Source organism: Panthera pardus, unplaced genomic scaffold (genome assembly GCF_024362965.1).
Source record: "Panthera pardus isolate Hobbes unplaced genomic scaffold, ASM2436296v1 HiC_scaffold_21, whole genome shotgun sequence".
In the NCBI taxonomy this organism is placed as follows: domain Eukaryota; kingdom Metazoa; phylum Chordata; class Mammalia; order Carnivora; family Felidae; genus Panthera; species Panthera pardus.
The window spans coordinates 58,867,092-58,888,260 of NW_026526777.1; the positions used below are offsets into that span (position 1 = coordinate 58,867,092).

A 21,169-nucleotide genomic window follows, 5' to 3' on the forward strand; every position below is an offset into this window, starting at 1 on the left:
TGAGACCTTAAACCATAAAAAATCCTTGAAGAGAGTACAGGCTGTCATTTCTCTGACTTTGGCTGTAGCAACATTTTACTAGTTATGTCTCCTGAGCCAAGGGAAATAAAGCAAGAAGAAACTATGGGGACTACATGAACCTATAAAGCTTTTGCACAGTGAAGGAAAACGTCAAAACTAAAAGGCATCCTCTGGGATGGGAGAACATATTTGCAAACATTTTGCAAATCCAGTAAAGGGTTAGTATCCACAAAGTATAAAAAATTGATATGAGTAAACATCCTCCCCTCCAAAAAAGCCCAGTTTAAAAATGAGCAGAAGACATAACCAGACATTTTTCCAAAGACAATATACAGATGGTCAACAGACACATGAAAAAAGGCTCCCCAAAACTACAACGAGATACCATGTCACACATGTCAGAATGGTTAAACTCCAAGACACAAGAAGCAAGTGTTTGCGAGGATGTGGAGACAAAGGAAACCTCTTGCACTGTTGGTGGAAATGCAAATGGGTGCGGCCCCTCTGGAAAACAGTATGGAGATTCCTCAAAAAATTAAAAAGAGAACTCTCCTATGATCCAGTTATTGCACTATTGGATACTAACCAAAAAAAATACAAAAAACACGAATTCCATGGGACACACGCACCCCTGTGTTTATTGCAGCATTATTTCTAATAGCCAGCGCAAACGTCCATTGACAATTGAGTGAATGGAGAAGTTCTATATGTATGTATCTGTGTGTTTATATGTTTTTCATACACACACACACACACACACACACACACAAACACACACACCCTGGAATATTACTCAACCATAAAACAATGAAATCTTGCCATTTACAATGACCTGGATGGAGCCTGAGAGTAGTATGTTAAGGAAAGTCAGGGAAAGACAAATACTATATGATTTTACTCATGTAGCACTTAAGAAACAACAAATGAGCAAAGGAGAAAAAGAAGGAGAGACAAACCAAGAAATAGGCTCTTAACTGCCGAGAACAAACAGATGGTTGCCAGAGAGGAAGTGAGTGGTGGGAGGGCTGAAAGAGGTGATGGGGATGAAGGAGTGCCCTTGTCATGATGAGCATGGGGTGAGTATGGAGTTGGTGAATCACTATATTAATAAACTAATATAACACTGGATGCTATTATTACTGGAATTATAATAAAACTTAGTGAAAAAAACCAGAGGCCAACTTTTAATTATACCAAGAAATGTGGTTTAATACACAGATAGCTGACCTTTCACTTAATTTTTTAAATTTTCTTTTAAAATAAATGAACATGTTTTTGTTGTATATTTTTGCTCTAAAGGCTTTCCAACAAACCTGGTCTTGATGATTCATGGTCTACATCAGCTAGACAAGACTTAGATTTTGGTACCAAGGTAAAGTACCCTCCTGTGAAACTCACTTTCCTGCTCTGAATTGAGTTTTCTCCCTTATTTACTCTGAAAATTAAGAGGGGACTGTGTATCATCATTTTATGTGTGTCATGGAAAGTTAGCAAGAACAAACCACTTTACAGATACATGACGCGTTGAATGTTTTGTTTTGTTTTGTTGTACTGTGGTAAATCCTACAGGTGGACGCTGATAAAAGAATGGGCTGGAAAATATATAATGACCGTCAAATTATATTAGGAAAAGCTTTCCCACAATGGAGGAAATGTGACATTTGGTTAAGGATAAGGATTCTTACTGTGATAGTAACATGACTGGTAATACTCATGCCTAAATGAAACCCGATTGGGTCCAAGTATCTATTGTAGGTTGCCCCCCGCCCCGGGCAAGTTTTATTTTGGTGAGATACAGGATTTTCCTTTGGCTCTATCCTTTGTTCTACATTTAAACTAAAATCATATTAGAAAATGTTGAAATTTAGATGTTTACATCATTTCTCAACATTTACCTTACAAAAGTGTTCCCCTGTAGTTTTGAAATAACTCCATGAAGAGTAAGTTAAATTTGTGCATCTCCCCGAAGAATACGTATTTTGCTGAAAAGAGTAGCTCTATGAGCAGAGGCTCTTCATAGCCAAGTTGTCAAATTTCTAATTTCAGAAATCTTTCATACTGTAGCTTTGAAAACTATCTCCTCCTAGTCCTTGTGTCAGATTCTAAAATTTAAAGTTTCAGACATCTGGTATTTATTGAAATATTCATTTCAAACCCCTACATCATTATATGCTACTGGAGGTTAGGAAACAAACTTGTTTGACTCCTGGAGCTCCTAGAATAAAGTCTTGCTTGGAAGAAACAATGTCATGGTTTTTCAATGTGAATAAATGAGTAGGGAAATGGAATTCCGTAGAATGGAGTTTGAAAAGTAACAAAATACGCATGATATATCACAATTAAATATTTGAATTTAAAAAGTCAGGCTTCAGTTTACATTCCGTTTTAGCGTTTAATACATATAAACGCAAATGAATTCTACTGAGGAAATCAGGAGTTACATAAGAAAGAAGGTTACAGTATATTTTTAGTATCCTCCCATTGTGAGCTTAGAATTGCAGAGAAAAAGTCCTCAGACTTTGTTTGCTTACCCCATCTGTGTCCCATTACATACATCCTTTGAAGGTTCCCATTTCTTCCTAGAATTCTCATTCCCAATTCTTTCTCCATAGTGAAAGTTGATGTGTTAGGAACCTCTCTTTTTCTGTTCTTTTGTTAGTCTAGTAGTAATGTATAGCTTTTACTAAGTGGTAGATGCCAGGAATTGAACAATTTATTTTATAGTGAAAAAAATTAAATTATTTATTACAGTACTTATAACCCGGTAACTGTAGTGTGATTAAAGTCAGTATTATTAGGGATATACTGTGAATCAAAGCCTCTGTTTTACGTATAGGTTATATATATATATATATATATATATATATATATATATATATATATATATCTTTCAAAGGTTTAAAAGAGACTATTGTTCATAGTATATTCCCAGTCCTACTTATGTACCTGTTGAAAAATGTATGTTGTTTCCACTTACCTTATTTTGCTCACATTTCTCCTTTTCTTCCTTGTCTTAAGCTCATGCTTCATTGATTGGTCATGTCTCATTTTTTTTTCCTTTTTTCCTCTTCTCCCCCCATGCTTTTAAAGATATTTTTGATGTTTTTAAGTTTATTTATTATGGAGCGCGCGAGAGAGACAGAGTGCAAGCGGGGTAGGGTCAGAGACAGAGGGAGACACAGAATCCAAAGCAGGCTCTAGGCTCGGAGCTGTCAACACAGAGCTCAATGTGGGGCTCAAACCCACAAACCGTGAGATCATGACTCATGAGCTGAAGTTGGACGCTGAGCTGACTGAGCCACCTATGTGTTCTCACCACCATGCTCTTTTTTAATGGTTTACCCCTACCCTAATATTTCCTTGCAGAAAACATTTCTTTAGTGTCTGTTCTTTTAGTACATCACTTTCTGTCAACTCCATTGTCAACGTATTGGTTATGGAATTCTACTGTCTGTGTGTGGTTTTCATCCATGACTCATTGCCCCACAAGGTTTATTATTCTTTTTTCTCTTTCTTGGAAGGAGCTGAGCTAAATGTTTTTGTAGTGTTTGTATTTCTCTTGGAAAGGGAGGGAGAAAGAGAGAGAATGAGCAATTGCTAGTAGGGAGGCGCAGACAGAGAGGGAAGGAGGGAATTTCAAGCAGGTTCCACGCTGTCAGCACAGAGCCCGATGTGTGGCTTGAACCCCACTAACCGTGAGTTCATGACCTGAGCTGACATCAAAACTGGGTCACTTAACTGACTGAGCCACCCAGGCGTCCCAGAAGGAGCTACATTTAAATAGTCTTATTTGTATTTAGTGTTTTGAGAAACATAAGCCACTTAAACTGTTTGCAATTCCAACTTACCAACATAAGATGCTACTGAAGAGTAAGTTTGTATATTTTCTCTTACAAGAGATAGTTCATGCCAGTATAAATCATGCAAACACTTCACAAGATAACATATTTAAATTTCTTAGTGTTAGTTTTTTCAACATGCTTTCAATTACCTTGGGTTCAATGTTTATCTGAGGTTACTTTGGTAAAGTATTTACCCGATATTAATCAGTTACAGGTACGGCGAGTAACATTTGGGACTACTTATGAGATCTCTTTTAATCCTCACCACATAAGGAAATGGAAACTGGTAATAAATAGTTAACGGCATAACTGAGATGTGAATCTACATTTGAATGATTCCAAAGCCTGTGTTCCTTGTGTAATGGTGCTCATTTGGTAATGGTGAATATTACAATGATTTTATCGAATTGGATTCTTGTAATCCTTAAAGCTATTAATTCTTTTCTAGAATGTCCCGAAATCACGCATAGCAAAGCTACTGCATTCTTCTTGGCAATTCATTAAAAACAGTAAGCTATTGGAAGACTTGTATTATTCACTAATTCTTGTCCATTCTTGTGTTATTCACTAATTTGAAGTTACAGATATTTTCATGTCCTCTTTACTTTGTTTTCTACTAAGTGAGACCAAAACGTGGCACTATGAAACCAGAAGATGGAACCTTATCTGAGGACAGCAATCCTGATTCTGAAAATAAAGATATGGCTGAAACTCTTTCCAAACCACCAGTCAGAGTTTATGGCGATCCTGTTCCTGTTTTACCATCATCTAAATCTCTTCTGAAACCTTCTCTCAAGACGTTAGCTGTCCTTGGTCTTGCAAATGTAAGTTGTTTCGTTTTATACTGCCCCCACCCGTACCATCCTCTTGCTCCTTATAATGATGAAAAGGATCTTAGGAAGAAATGGAAGTCCTCAAGATCATAATAGAAATCAGTGTAATGACAACAGAGAGGAAGGTACAGGATTGACATTTAGAAATTTTGGTGGGAGTAGACAAATCTCGGGTATGCCTTTATGGAAGCAAAGAAGGAGAAGGCAGCTGGAAAGAATAGCTCGATGCATATGAAGATGAGGAGGGGGGTGAAGGGGAAGAATTCATTTTAGAAGGGCGAGTTGAACTTAAAGTATGAAGAGTTGAGAGAAAGTATCATAAAATCACAGCAGCAATAGTGGGATTAAGGCAGAGAAGATGCTCTTTAAATTATAAAATGTGGGAGGGAATATTTTCAGTGCAAATTAAGAAAAAAAAAGCCAGGTAACAACCAAAAAATACTTAGACTCTTCTGAATGACTTACAGCTGATTTCTTTGAAGAACCGAAAGAAATTTTGCCCTTGCCTTTCAGTTTAATAAAGGTGATATCCTAGATTTAGTTTAGCAAAACCTGTGTTTCTAAGGAATGCAAAGTGAAATCTGTTTTAGTCCATACCAGGTTGATTGCGAATTTTCACTTTTTGGCTATTGTCTTTCTTGGGGTTTCTAAGGTAACCTATTGTGTGGTATAATCTTGGTATATTTTAGGTCTTTTTGAGTAGAAAGAGAGGAAATAAACATTTATTCTTTTCATTAAATAAAATTTCTGGTGATGTAAATAAGGTTCTTTATCCATGAAATGAAAAACTAAATTTGAAGCTGCAACACTGAATTTGTTTTTTGTTTTTTAGCTACTTTATTTATTTTGAGAAAGAGAGCAAGCAGGGTAGGGACAGGGAGAGAGGGGAGAGACAGAGAGAATCCCAAACAGGTTCTTCATTGTCAGCACAGAGCTCGATGCATAGCTCAGACTCACAAACCGGTTTGCAAGATGACGACCTGAGCCCAAATCAAGATGCTTAACTGCCTGAGCTACCCAGGTGCCCCTTAAGCTGCCACACTCTGAAAGAAAAAAATATAAAATATGTTTTCTGCATTCTGAATTATCTTTTTTTAATTTTGAGTTTTCAAGTCTTTATTTTGAGAGAGAGAAAGAGTGAGACAGAGGCAGAGAGAGAGAGAGAGAGAGAGAGAGAATCCTAAGCAGGCTCTGTGCTGCCAGTGTCAAACCCGACACAGAACTTGAATAACCTGAGCCCAAATCAAGTTGGACGCTTAACCAGCTGAGCCACCCAGGTGCCACTCTTGTTTTAATAGTATCTGCATAGAATAGACACATACACACATTTCAAATGAATGAACTCAACATGTATAAATTTTTGTCTAATATGAACTCTTTGTCATGACAGAATCATAAGGAATGAAAGGTTGCCAAGAGGGTATGCAAAATTCGTTGTAGGAGGTGATTTTTACTTTTTTGAATATTTCCGACAATAGATACATTTTTAAAACAATATTTATTTATTTTTGAGAGAGATGGAGCATGAGCGGGGGAAGGGCCGAGAGAGAGGGAGACACAGAATCTGACGCAGGCTTAAGGCTCTGAGCTGTCAGCACAGAGCCTGACACGCGGGGATCGAGCTCAGGAACCATGAGATCGTGACCTGAGCTGAAGTCGGATGCTTAGCCGACTGAGTCCCCCAGGCACCCCAAGATACATTTTATATTATTCAGGGGAAACTTTAGTATTCATAGTTGTTCAACTTAGCATGTAAATTATTCTTTCATGTCTAAAACTGAGAAAGACTGCTGAGTTGTTTTTTTTTTTTTTCTTTTTTTGGTCCCTTTCTTCTTTCCTCCTGGGAATGTTCAGTCTTCCTTGATAATCAAACATGTATTTGAAGACTTTAAAATCTTCAAATTGGATGATCATAAATATATTAGTTGCTTAATGCTAGATTCCTTCTTGGGTCTTTAACCACCTTCCTATACGGTGTAGATAGGAAATTAGAGCTCTTCATATGCTGTTCCCAGTGGAATAATAAAACTATATGAAGTTTAAAATCGGGTTTTATATTTTTCTTAGACATCGTGGTAGTGCTGGAAAATGGCTCAAAATTCTGTAATCCTGTATTTCTCTTCTATACTTTAAATCTTGTCCCTTAAGATTAACTTTTTCATTCGTTTTACTATTTTTTTTAATGTTGATTTTTGAGAGAGAGTGAGGGAGAATATGAATCGCAAGCTGACTCCATGTTTCGTGTGGACCTGACGCAGGGCTTGATCCCACGGCCTTGGGATCATGACTCGAGCTGAAACTAAGAGTTGGATGTGCAACTGACTGAGCCACCCAGGCGTCCCAAGATTAATTACTAAAAAGCAGTATTCTTATAAAATCCTGAATTAGTGTTTCACAGTTAAAACTTTTTATGACTCTTAATGCTATTCACTACAGAAATGACTATTTGTGTATATTAGTAAAAGCATATTTTACATCCTTAAAACTACTGTTGAAATATAGAGTTGAAATCTTGAATCTCATGTTTTTTTCCCCTGCTTTTGTGATTGTATTATTTTTACTCCTTAAGAATATTTTTAGTGTTTGTTTATTTTTGAGAGAGAGAAAGTGAGGGAGAAGGGGAGGGGTAGGGAGAGGCGTACAGAGGGACCAAAGCAGGCTCTGTGCTGACAGCAGAGAGCCTGATGCGGGGCTTGAAGTCATGAACCAAGAGCTCATGACGTGAGCCAAAGTCGGAGACTTAACTGACTGAGCCACCCAGGCGCCCCTCCCCTGTTTTCATTATTATTCTTTATTTATTCTTTATTTTTATTATTTGACAATTTAGTGTCCAATAAGGGAATATATAGTGTGTACAGCGTAGTCTTGGCTTAGGGAGTAGATTCCTGGAATTCATCACTTCCGGATAACCCCAGGGCTTATTCCAACATGTGCCCTCCTCAATGCCCACCATCCCTTTTTTCCACCCCCTTATCTCCCCACCCCCATCAACCCTCAGCTTGTTCTCTGTCTTTTAAGAGCGTCATATGGTTTGCCTCCCTCTAGGTATTTGTAACTATTTATTCTTTCCCTTCCCCTATGATCTTGTGTGAAGTTTTCAAATTCCACTTATGAGTGAAAACATACGATATCTTTCTCTTGACTGACTTATTTCACTTGGCATCATACCTTCCAGTTGCTTCCACAGTGTTGCAAATGCAAGATTCCATTCTTTTTCATGGCCGAGTCGTATTATTCCATTGTAGATAGACCACCACCTCTTCTTTAGCCATTCATCAGTTGATGGACATTTGGGCTCTTTCCATAATTTGGCGATCGTTGATAGAACTGCTATCAACTCTGGGGTACATGTGCCCCTACAAATCAGCACTCCTGTATCCTTTGGATAAATGCCTAATAGTGCTGTTCCTGGGTTGTAGGGTAATTCTATTTTTAAGTTTTTTGAGGAACCTTCACACTGCTTTCCAGAGTGGCTGCACCCGTTTGCATTGCCACCAACAGTGCAAGAGGGTTCCCATTTCGCCACATCCTCGCCAACATCTGTTATTTCCAGAAGTGTGAATTTCACCACCACACTCTGACTGATTGAGGTGTTATCCCAGTGGGGTTTGATTTGTATTTCCTGGATGATGCATGATGTTGAGCATCTTTGCATGTGTCCGTTGGCCATCTGGATGTCTTCTTTGGAAAAGTTGTCTATTCACGTCCTCTGCCCCTTTCTTCGCTTACTTGGTTTTTGGGTGTTGAGTTTGGCAAGTTCTTTATAGACTTTTTTATCCTAACCCTTTATGTGATATGCCATTCGCAAATACATATCTTCTCCCATTCCGTTGGTTGCCTTTAAAGTTGTTGATTGTTGCCTTTAGTGTGTCCAGCTTTGTATCTTTTTTTTTAAATTTTTTTAATGTTTATTTTATTATTTTTGAGACAGAGAGAGACAGAGCATGAACGGGGGAGGGGCAGAGAGAGAGGGAGACACAGAATTGGAAGCAGGCTCCAGGCTCTGAGCCATCAGCCCAGAGCCCGACGTGGGGCTCGAACTCACGGACCGCGAGATCGTGACCTGAGCCGAAGTCAGACGCTTAACCAACTGAGCCATCCAGGCACCCCCCAGCTTTGTATCTTGATGAGGTCCCAAAAGTTCACTTTTGCTTTTATTTTCCCTTGCCTTTGGAGACATGTCAAGTAAGTAATTGCTGCAGCCGAGGTCAGAGAGGTGGTTGCCTGTTTTCTCCTCTAGGATTTTGATGGTTTCCTGTCTCACGGTTACCTTTTTCATGAATTGGAGTTTATGTTTGTGTAAGGTGTAAGAAAGTGGTCCAGGTTCACTCTTGTGCATGTTGCTGTCCAGTTCTCCCAGCACCATTAGCTAAAGAGACTGTCTTTTTTGTATTGGCTACTCTTTCCTGCTTTGTTGGAGCTTAGTTGGCCACACATCTGTGGGCCCATTTCTGGGTTCTCTATTCTATTCCATTGGCCTCTGTGCTTGTTTGGAGCTAATACCATGCATTTGAGGGGTCCAGCTTTGTAGTACAGTCTAAAGTCCGGGATTGTGATGACTCCCCCACTCTGGTTTTCTTTTTCAACCTTACTTTGGTTGTTTTGGTCTGGGTCTTTTGTGGTTCTCTCCAAAGTTTAGGATTGTTTGTTCTAGTTCTGTGAAGAATGCTGCTGTTATTTTGATTGGGATTGCATTGAATGTACAGATTGCTTTGAGTCGTATTGACATTTTAACAATGTTTGTTCTTGCAATCCATGAGCATGGGATATTTTCCGGGTTCTTTGTGTGTTCTTCAGTTTCTTTCATAAGTTGTCTATAGTTTTCAGCATACAGATCTTTTACCTCTTTGGTTATGTTTAATGCTAGGTGTTTAATGTTTTGGTGCAGTGGTAAATGGAATCGATTCTTTGATACCTCTTTCTAATGCTTCATGATTGGTGTATACACATGCAACCGATTTGGGTGCATTGATTTTTATCCTGCAGCTTTGCTGAATGCATGTATCCATTCTAGCAGTTTTTTGGTGGAGGCTTTCAGGATGTCAACATAGAGTATTGTGTCATCTGCAAACTATGAAAATTTGTCCTCTTCTTTGCCAACTTGGATGCCTTTTATTTCATTTTGTTGTGTGATGTCTGAGTCTAGGACTTCCAACATTATGTTAAGCAACAGTGGTGAGAGTAGAAATCCCTTCGTGTTCCTGATCTCAGGGGAAAAGTTCTCAGTGTTTCTCCATGGAGGAGGCTATTAGCTGTGGGCCATTCATATGTGGCTTTTAGGGTTTGAAGGTCTATTCCTTCTATCCAATTTTCTTGAGGGTTGTATTAAGAAAGTGTGCTGTATTTTGTCAAATGCTTTTTCTGCATCTATTGACAGGATCATATGCTTCTTATCCTTTCTTCTCTACATGGGACGTGCCATGTTGATTGATTTGTGAATATTGAACCAGCCCTGCTGCCCAGGAAAGAATTGCACTTGATCCTGGCAAATCATTCTCTTAATATACTGTTGCATTACATTTGCTAGTATCTTGTTGAGAAGGTTTGCATCCATTTTCATCAGGGACATTGGCCTGTCATTCTGCTTTTTAGTGGGGTCTCTGTCTGTTTTGGAAATCAACGTAATGCTGGTTTCATAGAAGGAGTCCAGAAGCTTTCTTCTGTTTCTATTTTTTTGGAACAGCTTGAGAAGAAGAACGATTAACTCTGCTTTAAAGGTCTGGTAGAATTCCCCTGGGATGCCATCCTGCCCAGGACTCTTATTTGTTGGGAGATTTTTAATAACTAATTGAATGTCTTCACGGGTTATGGGTCTGATCACGTTTTCTATTTCTTCCCGTTTGGCTTTTGGTAGTGTGTGGGTGTCTAGGAATTTGTCCATGTCTTCCAGTTTGTCCAGGTTGTTGGCATATACTTTTTCATAGTATCCGTGGATCCTTGTTGTATTTCTGTGGTGTTGGTTGTGATCTCTCGTCTTTCATTTGTGATTTTATCTGTTTGGGCCTGTCTTTCCTCTTTTTGAGAAGTGTGGCTAGGGGGTTATCAATTTTGTTTATTTAAAAAAACACATCTCTTAGATTGATTGATGTTTGCAACCTTGTTTTTGGATTCTATAGGATTTCTTTCTGCTCTACTCTTTTTGTTTCCCTACTTCTGCTGACGTTAGGCTGTCTTTGTGCTGTGTTTCTAGTTCGTTTAGGAGTGAAGTTAGTTTCTGTATTTGGGACCATCGTTGCTTCTGGAGATAGGCCTGGATTGCAATGTATTTTCCTATAATGACTGCCTTTGCTGCATCCCAAAGGGTTTGGATTGCGTGTTTTCATTTTCATTTGCTTCCATATGGTTTTCAATTTCTTCCTTAATCGCCTGGTGGACCGATTCTTTCTTGAGCATGAAGTTCTGTAACGTCCATGCATTTGGAGGCTTTCGGGTTTTTGTTCTTGTGGTTGATTCCAAGTGTCTGAGCGTTGTGATCTGAAAATATGCATGGTATGATCTCAATCCTTTTATATTTGTGGAGGGCTGTTTTGTGACCCAGGATGTGATCTTTTTAGAGAATGTTCTATGTGCACTTAAGAAGAATGTGCTTCTACTGCTGTTGGATGAAAAGATCTCAAGATATCGGTGTTGATACTCATGTATATAAATGTATATATTAAGGCCAATATATATCTATGTATATCTGAATACATCTGGTCCAATGACACATTGGATCTGTGTTTCCTTACTGATTTTCTGCCTTGACGATCCTCCTGTTGCCATGAGTGGAGTCTTAAAGTCGTCTACAATCATGGTATTTGTATGTATACATTTAATCATGTTTGTGAGTAATCGATTCATATGTGTGGGCGTTTCACTTTGGGGCCATAAACATTTGCAATTGTTAGCTCCTCTTGATGGATAGACCCCTTAATTATGACCCAATGCCCTTCTGAATCTGTTACTACAGCCTCTGGTTTAAAATCTAGTCTGTCTGGTGGAAGTGTGGCGACTTCAGCTTTCTTTTGACTTCTAGTAGCATGATAGGTGGTTCCCCATACCTTCATTTTGAACCTGGAGGTGTCCTGGGATCTAAAATCAGTGTCTTGTTGACAACATATAGATGGATCTTGTTGTTTGGTTTTGTTTTGTGTTTTACCCATTCTGATTCCCTGTGTCATTTGGTTGGCGCATTGAGTCCATTCATATTCAGAGTGATTAGTTAAACATATGAATTTAGTGTCCTTGTGTTATCTGAAGGTTTCATGCTTTTGGTGAGGCCTCTGGTCCTTTGCAGTGTCTGCTGCTTTCCACTCACAGAGTCGCCCCTTAGGACCTCCTGTAGGGCTGGTTTAGTGGTCATGAACTCCATTAGGTTTTGTTTGTCAGGGAAAGCCTTTCTCTCTCTTTCTATTCTAAATGTCAGCCTTGCCTGGGAAGGGATTCTTCGCCGCAGATGTTCCCATTCAGCACATTGACCGTTTCCTACCCCTCCCTTCTGCCCTGCCAAGTTTCTTTGGACAGGTCTGCTGCTACCCTTATGTGTCTTCCCTTGTCAAGTAAGACCCGTTTGTCCCTAGGTCCTTTCAGAATCCTCTCCTTATCTTTATGGTTTTCCAGTTTCGGTATGGCATGTCGTGGTGTTGACTTGGGTTTGCTGATTTGGAAGGGAATCTCTGTGCCGCCAGGACTTGGATGCCCGTTTCCTTCCCCAGATGAGGGAAGCTCTCAGCTATAAGTTGTTCAAAAAAACCTGCCCCTTTCTCTCACTCTTCTTCTTCTGGGACTCCTAGGATGTGGCTAATATTTCATCTCACCGAATCACATAGGTCTCTATACATGCCTCGTGATCTAGTCATTTCCTTCCTTTCTTTTCCCTGCTTCATCTTTGTCCACAATTGTATGTTCTGTTTCACCGATTCTGTCTGCTGCTTCTCCCGTCCTTGTTATCACTGCATCTAGTTTACTTTGTATCTCCTTTACACCATTTCATTTTCAGCATTCATCATGACGATTCCTTAGGTCCTTGATCTCTGAAGCAGTGGATTGTCTGCTGTCTTCTATGCGTGCTTTCAAGCGCAACTATGCGTCTTATGGGTGTCATTCCAAAAATTTGCTCACATATATTGTTTCTGTCTCTTTTGAGCCCTTCTCTGGCTGTCATTTCTTCCCGGATTTTTTTTGAGGAGAATTCTCCGATTTCGTCGTTTTGGCTAGATTCCTGCCATTTATGTGTGTAAATAGCTTGTTCTGTGTCCCACACCTGCGAGGACTACTATATGAAAAAGAGCTCCTACACTGTCCAGGACCTGGCAGTTGAACAAATGTTTTTTGGAGTGTGTTGTGTGCACTCTTTCGGTGCGTCTTTGGCTGCTGTTCTCGCTACGTGGAGTGGCGGTTTGGGCCTTCCACCAGGTGTGCTTTGATTTGTTTGTTGAAGTAATCCTGGAAAAAAGGAGAAGAAGGTGGTGAAGAATCCTTAGCCCAAATAAAAAGAGAAATGACTGGAGTTGAAAAAAAAAAAAAAAAAACAGGCAGTGACTCAAAGGAGCTTTAGGGCTTAATCCAGAAAGAGAGGGAGGAAAATGAAGAAGGAGATCTAGAAAAGTATAGAGAAAATGCGCAATCAAACAAAGAACCAGAACGGAGGAACAAAGGAAAAAAATTATGTAGATATATCTATATATATCTATGTATAGATATATAGGTATATATTAAATATATAGATAAATGTAGATATAAAATTGACCCACGTCAACTCGGGACTACTAGGCTGTTTCCAAAGGGAGAGGAGGAAAGAAGCAAGTAGAAACAGAAAAAAGGGAAAAGAGAAGAAAGGTAAAGCAAAGGAAAGAAAAGATGGGCGCCTGGGTGGCTCAGTAGGTGAAGCGTCCGACTCTTGAATTTAGCTCACGTCATGTTGTCGCTGTTGGTGGGTTTGAAACCCCCATCAGATTCTGCAGTGAGAGCATGGATCCTGCTCGGATTCTCTCTCCCTCTCTCTGCATCTCTTCTGCTTGATCACTCACTCTCTCTCTCAAAATAAAGAAATAAACATAAAAAAAGAAAAGGAAAGACAAAAGAATAATAACTCAAATGAAAACAAACAAACAAACAAACAAACTAAGATAGAAAACCGGAGGAGAGTTTTCTATTGGTGCCTGGGACTGGTGGCTGTGCTGGTCTAGAGGAGGGGCTGTCTGGTCCCATCAGTGTCAGTCTCACTCCTATAGAGAAGCAGTTATGAGGCACAGAGAGTCAGGGATTGGTGTAAAGGGCCTGTCTCCACGGAGGCTCACTGTCCATTCCCTGAAGCCCCACGATGTTGGTCATGGGGAGAGACATGGCGACACCCCAATCTCTCCTGCCCACACGAGGTGTCTCAAAACTCACTGTTTAGGCTATCCTCACAGAATAGCCTGGGGAGCCGGCTTGCCTTGCTGCACAGTCCCCTGTGCCACCTGAGCACTGAGCTGGGATTCAAAACCCTGCAGGATCCCGCTTTGCTCAGACCTGGTAGTGGAGTTGCGCCACTCTGCCCAGTGGACAGAGGGCCTCTTGCTCGTGCCTGCACGGTCTTTTTCCCTTGGGCAGGGCAATACCTCCCCTTTCCACCATACTCAAAGTGTTCTCTCCCAGTGTAGCCCTGAGATTGCTACCAAGCCTAGGGGCGGCTCCCTCCCCACCAGGCATGGGAGGTGGTAGCTCTGGTCGAGAGAAAGTGTGGTCACCTTGAAAATTCTTTTTTTACCCTCTAAGGCTGTTTTCCAAAGTAGAAACTGGCTCTCTGGACCTCTCCTTGGTCTGTGGTCCGGACAGGCTTTCTCATATCCAAATGCACTTCCCACAGCCTCTCTCTCTCTACCTTCCTTTCATTTTTCCACCAAAGGCCTTCCCCCACTCCATGCCTGTACTGCCCTTTTAATTTCTCCCAATTCTCATACACACCCTTCTGTCCCGCCAAGCTGTCACTCTGCACCTGCGGAGATTTTTCTGTCCCTCTGCAGCCTGTATTCCTGGTATTCCAAGTGTTGTGACCCCAATACTGCTGTGTTTGAGGGACAAGGGAAATTCTGATCCCCTCCCCTGCCATCTTAACTCCCCCCTCCACCTTTTACTTTCCTTTTCGCAATTTCAAAGTTGGGTGCCTAATCGACTAAGTCACCAAGGCCCCCTAATAATACTTGTTTTCGATAGGAAGATGTTCAAAGGCCAATAAAATGGTCCTAGTGTCCAGAAAAGAATGGCAAAGTTAGAATGGGTTTTTGATGTTCTCATTTGGGGCTATAATAAGTTCCAGTAAACTCTTAGTGGAGACATCATATAGGTATACATTTGACCCTTGAACAAAATGTGTTTGGACTGTGGGAGTCCACATACAGAATTTTTTCAATAAATAGAATACCATCCTGTAAATATATTTTCTCTTCCTTATGATTTTCTTTTTCGTCTTGGTTTTTTTTTTTTCTTTTTTTACTTATTTATTTTGGGAGAAAGAGAGAGGACAGAGCACGAGAGTAGGGAAGCGGGGGCAGAGAGAGAATCTTCATCAGGCTCCACACTGCCAGCGTTCAACTCAGGAAGTATAGATCATGTCCTGAGCCAAAGTCAATAGCCTGACCCTGAACCGACAGTGCCACCCAGCACCCCTTCCTTACAATTTTCTTACTAACGTTTTCTTCAGTTCATAGTGTAAGAATCCAGTATGTAATACATATAACAGGGAAAACATGCATTAATCCACTGTGAATATTGTTGGTAAGCTCAGCATTCCGTTATCCTAACCCTGACCTCTCATGCTCAGTTTACAGAGTCAATGGCCAAATTAGGCCGAAAAGGTAGATTAGACCTAGAGAGCATATAGAAGTGCTTCTGCTTTAATATTCTGGTTTTCAATACATATATACTTTTTGATTTTTTTTTTTAATTTTTTTTTTTAACGTTTATTTATTTTTGAGACAGAGCGAGACAGAGCATGAATGGGGGAGGGTCAGAGAGAGGGAGACACAGAAATGAAACAGGCTCCGGGCTCTGAGCTGTCAGCACAGGGGCCCGATGCGGGGTTCGAACTCACGGACCGCTAGATCGTGACCTGAGCCAAAGTCGGCGCTCAACCGACTGAGCCACCCAGGCGCCCCTACTTTTTGATTTTTAAGTGTGATTGCTTTTAAAGTAGGAAATTCGGTAGGAATTTTTGTTTTTTTGATTTGGTTTTGAGGTTTCAAAAGATATTTGTGGATTTTCGAGTGCATGGCCATCAGAGCCCGTAACCCTTGCTTTGTTCAAGGGCCAACGGTATACTGATTTGGTACTTTTGAGATCTTCTCAGTGAGATTAGTGTAAATGTTTTGACCTTAATTAATTGGTCCTTGTATACTGAGTACGTACCAAGCAGTTAGCTACTGAGTGTACAAGTGGAGGATTTAGGTTGTTGTGGTCGGAGCAGAAAAGTAAGTCAACAGCAATCTGTTATAAGTCACTATAAAGGCTTCATCGATAGGAAATGGACAATGCCAGTTGAGAGAATATTAGGGGCCTTTGTAGTGAGGATGAGGATGAGAGTGGGAGTGGGAATTTTGGTAGTCAGAAAAGATCTGAGAGTGGCAAAAGGTGCCACGTGAAATATGAGAAGGCCCAGTCGTGTAGACCGTGGCGAGGGACATTCTGGACAGAGAGGACCACGGATCATCATTTTACTCCAACATCTTAGAGTGACCAAGAAGTAGGAAGGCTCACTCCATCATCATAATCATTATTATTGTTGTGTGTAAAAAAGAAAATGTGCATAGTGAAATGAGTGCTTGGCTCATTTTAGGTGACTAAGACATACATGTTCTTATACTTGCCGTTTGAATGCTTACTACACATTCTGAAGAGTTCCATACCTATATCTACATTGTTTCTGCTACTAGTTCACCATAACTTTAAGGAAAGTTTTTCTTACTACTTTGCCATTCGAAACAACCCTTCTTTGGTCAAGAAAATGGTCAAACCTATGTTTACCTAAACAAAGCAGCAGCTACAACAGTGTTTTGTTGATACTCAACATGATATACTCCAAAGTTTCTGATCATGTGAGGTATGAATTGACACTGAAACAAATGTCTGCCATTTTATTAGAAGCAGTTTTCATTTATAGCAAGTACACTTTTAAAGAATTTGTATCAAAACTTATTTCACATGTCCTTTTATTTGGGTCAGGAATGCAAAGGAATGGGTTTTGTTAGTTCCTTTTTGAAATCTGCATACAAGCCAGGCTTCTGCCTTTGAAAGTATTTATTCTGGCCTTCCATGATCAGTTTAGAGAGTCAATAGCCAAATGAAGATTCAAAGGGACGCTGAATCAAGAGAGCATATATGAGGTTTTGTATTTAAATGTTTTGGTGTTCAATACGGTATTCTTATTTGTAAGTCTGATAGTTATTAAAATCATAAATTCAGATATTTTCTTGGAAAAGGATTAGGAAGTCTTCACGCAACTCATTACTGATGCTACTTTTAACAGTGTGTGTCTGAGAAGCCCAACAAATATGTTCCTCATGTCTCTGGAGCTGTGGATCAGAAAGGGCAAAGTGTATTAAATGGACAAGTAGAAGGTAAGAACTGTATTTTATTCAAAGGTCATTTGACAGAATGTTGATTTCAAACAGGAATACTGATATATTCTAATATCTAAAGAAAACGGCCTGTTAAGTGCATAGGAAAGAGAAAGGGATGTGAAAAGGAGATAAGTTGCATATCGTATGTGGTGTCAGCAACAGATTAAATTGAGAGTGCCACCAAAGGAGCTAAATGGCTAGTTCCCTTTCAAGACACTGGAAGGCCTAAGGAACCTCAGGAAAGAAGAGACGAGCCAAACAGGGAATGATGTGAATGGCGGAGACTACAGGGAGTAAATGAAGGAAAGTAAGCCGGTGTGTATTGTGTTTCTACTGGAAGGTGGTAAAATACACTAGTCCTTTAAAGGGAAGAGCAGACTATTTGAAATGCAGCAACACTCTCAGGTGAGCTTCTCGTACCAGAATTTGTCAGAGTAGTATCCCCAAATGTCCCCACTCTTACTGTGATGCTCACTGTTGGCAAGACAGTAAGGACTGACCTAGCTGATGATGCAGAGTTATGTCCTAACTACCATGGGTGAACATAAGCATTTGTAGTCAGTGATAAATGTATATACGTTAATGCCATATAAAATGGGGGTACTTCATACGGTAGTATCATTTAGGGCAAAATAAGAGAATTGGAAGGAGGGTCAGATAGGGAGACATCAAGATAACTCATCTGACATTTTGGATGCCGTATTTGTGAGTTTTGATTATTTTGGCGATAACCGCCTTTAATAGGTGAACTATATTTTTAATGTTCTAGGAACATAAGGAAAAGAAACAAAAGAACACTATAATCAGTAGTATGTTTTCATATTCTGTCTGACAGTTCTGATTGTTGTAGAATGATCCCTGTTACTTCTTTGATTCCTATCTGCCAGAAAAATGAACTAAGTCCTAGGTAGTTGGAGAAAATTAACTGATTTTTCATATTTCAGAGAACTTTTATATGGTAGAACATAGGGGCAATCACCAGGATTTGCTCTCTTTCTCTGTTTTTTTTTTAGAGTAAAATAAGATTGTTGCTTGTTTCACACTTTCTGACATCATGATTTCATCTATTCCTTTTAAACCTTTCTTCAAATGGATATGTAGGGATGTAGGAATTTTCAAGGCAAACACCAAGAAAAGAGATTCCAGGAAAGGTATTCTGTGACATAACCTTCTGACTGTAACCACGTGAAAGACATCAACCGAAATAATAAAATTTCATATAATGCAGTTGTGTTAGAGGCATCCCAATGACACCCAGATTTGATTATTCGCTAGAAGAGCTCACAGGACTCAGCATATAGTTGTAGTCATGCGTGTGGCTTGGTATGGGGACAGGCTAGAAAGGCCAATGAGCACCGAGCAATGGTGCATGGGGTGAAGGCCAGAGGAAACCAAGCGCAGGCTTCCAGCAATCCTTTCTCTATGGAGTTAGCAGGATGTGCTAAATTCCTCCAGCATGAAATTAGGACAGCACAAGTGAAATGTGGTCTGCCAGTACGAGGCTTATGGATACTCAGTGCCCGAGGTTTTCATCAAATGCTAATCACATAGGCATCTTCTCCTTAGCATGTCCCAAAATTCCAGGTTTCCACCAAGGAAATCAAGTGTACAGCCTTGAGGACATTGCTTGTACCAGCACTTAGGCACAGTGAACCACTCTTAACCAGCTAGGGAATGGTGGGAACCCTCCTTAAATCCAAGATCCCAGGGAACAACCAAGGGCCAGTCATTCAAGTAGGATGTTCTGAGGGTAGCCATCTTTGGCCTGCTGGATGAAATCTGTTCTGCATAGGAATTATAGCCCTGACGTCATTTTTGGTGGTGTCTTCAAATTTTGTTTTCCTAGCAAGTAACATGATGGTTACCATGGTACTGGTTTCAGTTTCATCATCCATATGAAGTAGGTATTTGTATAAAAATTACTAGGGCAATATGAGGTCATTATAATCTTTTTTTTTATGTGATTAAGCTTTCATTATGATTCTGAGGTATGATCAACATAATGATTTTTGATTTAAAATTAGAATGAAAATCTCGTAATTATATGGAGAACCCAGGTTTGATTCCTATGGTGCTGAACCCCTGTTTATAGGTATAAGATTTTGGATCATATTCATCAATTGTTTTGTTGCCTAAGTATACAAATAACTGTTGTATTTTTGTGTTTTGTTTATGCATTTTCATATACTTCCAAATGGGAGACAGTACCCCTATTGTGTTACTTTGATCTCTATTTTAATGTTCAAGGTGACTGTATCATGAGTTAGTATATGCTAAGAGTAGCTTCAAAGGAAACCATATTTTGTTGTTTTTGTTGTTTCATACATTTAGTAAGCCTGATGTTTTACATCAGTTTTAAGTTCACAGCAAAATATAATAGGAAGTACAGAGAGTCTCCATATACCATACCATGCTCCCGTACACGCCTAGCCTCCCCTGTTGTTAACATCTTGCACGACAGTGGTCCATTTTGAGTAGGAATTTTTTTTTCAGTTCCTTGGTTGAGTTTTGAGCGAGAGAGCATGCATGCGTGTGAGCAGCCAAGGGGCAGAGGGAGAGGGGGGAAAGAATCCTGTGCTGTCAGCCCAGAGCCTGATGCAGGACTTGATCCCATGAACTGTGAGATCATGACCTGAGCTCAGATCCAGAGTTGGACGCTGAACCAACTGAGCCACCCAGGCACCCTGACAACAGTGGTGCATTTTCTCTGGACACGAACTCTTCATTTGGAGGCCAAGTCTCTAATTTGCATTAGTGTTCAGCCTTGGTGTTATACATTCTATGAGTCTTAACAAATGTGTAATGATGTGAATCCACCTTTGTGGTACCGTGTGAAAGAGTTCCACTGCCTAAAAAGGCCTCTGTGCTCTGCCCGTTTCTCCCTACATTCACCCCAACCCTTAGCTCCATAGCCTTGCTCTTTCCAGGTGTCATGTAGTTAGAATCATAGAGTGGATGTCTTTGAATGTTTAGAAAGCGAAAATATCCTGGTAATTGAATGTAGGCATTCAAGATATTCTTTGCCCTTTGTTTTGTTTAGTTGCTCATCAGTAGAGGATCTGATGACCTCTGCCTTCCATGACAAAAAGTATGATTTCTCTAGATGTGTGTCACCTAATGGGGAGGGTTGAGAAAAATGACCTCATGAACCACTACAGAGCACTCACATTGGGATCATCCTCCTCTGTGATGTGCGGTGGGTCTAGATAGACTCTCTAGCAATGGAAGGAGACAGCCTCAAGAGGTTAGAACTATATCAAAGTGGAATGCCGAATCTTTCCTTCTTACGTTGCCATTGGAAATAAGACCAGGGAGAGTCTGTTTGCTATGGTTTGGCCATGCTGCAAAGTACAATAGCTATAGAGCACACTTTGTGAGGGGGTGTTTCCTCCTAAAACTGAAGAGTGTCTGCTGAAGAGCTGGGAGGTTCTGCCGTGTTACAGCAAAATAAAGATACTCTCTTTCAACTCCTCTAGTAGTGGAAGTCCAGAAAAATCATGCTAGTTTCAGTCTGACATTGTCAGCTCATGATAATCATTCTCCTAACGATACCAGTTTCCTCCAGTGTCACAGTGTCGGTCAGTGATGGCCATTATAAACATCAGTTCCCCTGTAGGTGTCAAATTCTGATAAAACCCATTCTTGCTCTTGGTCAATATAGAGGAGAAAGTAAGATTTCTTAGTGCTTTAAGCCTACGAATGGTATAATTACCATTCAGTGTAGTGTGGTTTCCAGGTGTGGTCCCAAAGCAATACTTTTTAACAAATCATAAGCCGTACACTTGTAATTTTCCTCTATTTTTCGATTGTTGATTTAACATGTATTTTGCTTTCTTCTTTAGGAGCAGATAAGAATGCTGACGAGGATTCTATAGCCAGGTAGGATATTTATGGA

General features: G+C 40.0%; 1 protein-coding gene and 1 long non-coding RNA gene across 2 annotated transcripts in view; both read left to right on the forward strand.

The window, feature by feature from the left end:
• Window positions 1-21,169, forward strand: part of LOC109261043 (ankyrin repeat domain-containing protein 26-like) — a 181,114-nt gene that overhangs the window by 26,476 nt on the left and 133,469 nt on the right. Inside the window, exon 7 of the mRNA XM_053909495.1 lies at window positions 1,321-1,393. Within this exon, the coding sequence (XP_053765470.1) occupies window positions 1,321-1,393 (73 nt within the window). The remainder of the gene's footprint in view (window positions 1-1,320; window positions 1,394-21,169) is intronic.
• On the forward strand, window positions 1,319-21,154 carry LOC128778864 (uncharacterized). The gene is made up of 3 exons (XR_008424691.1): window positions 1,319-1,393; window positions 17,181-17,271; window positions 21,117-21,154. It is a non-coding gene; the product is annotated as an uncharacterized LOC128778864 (long non-coding RNA).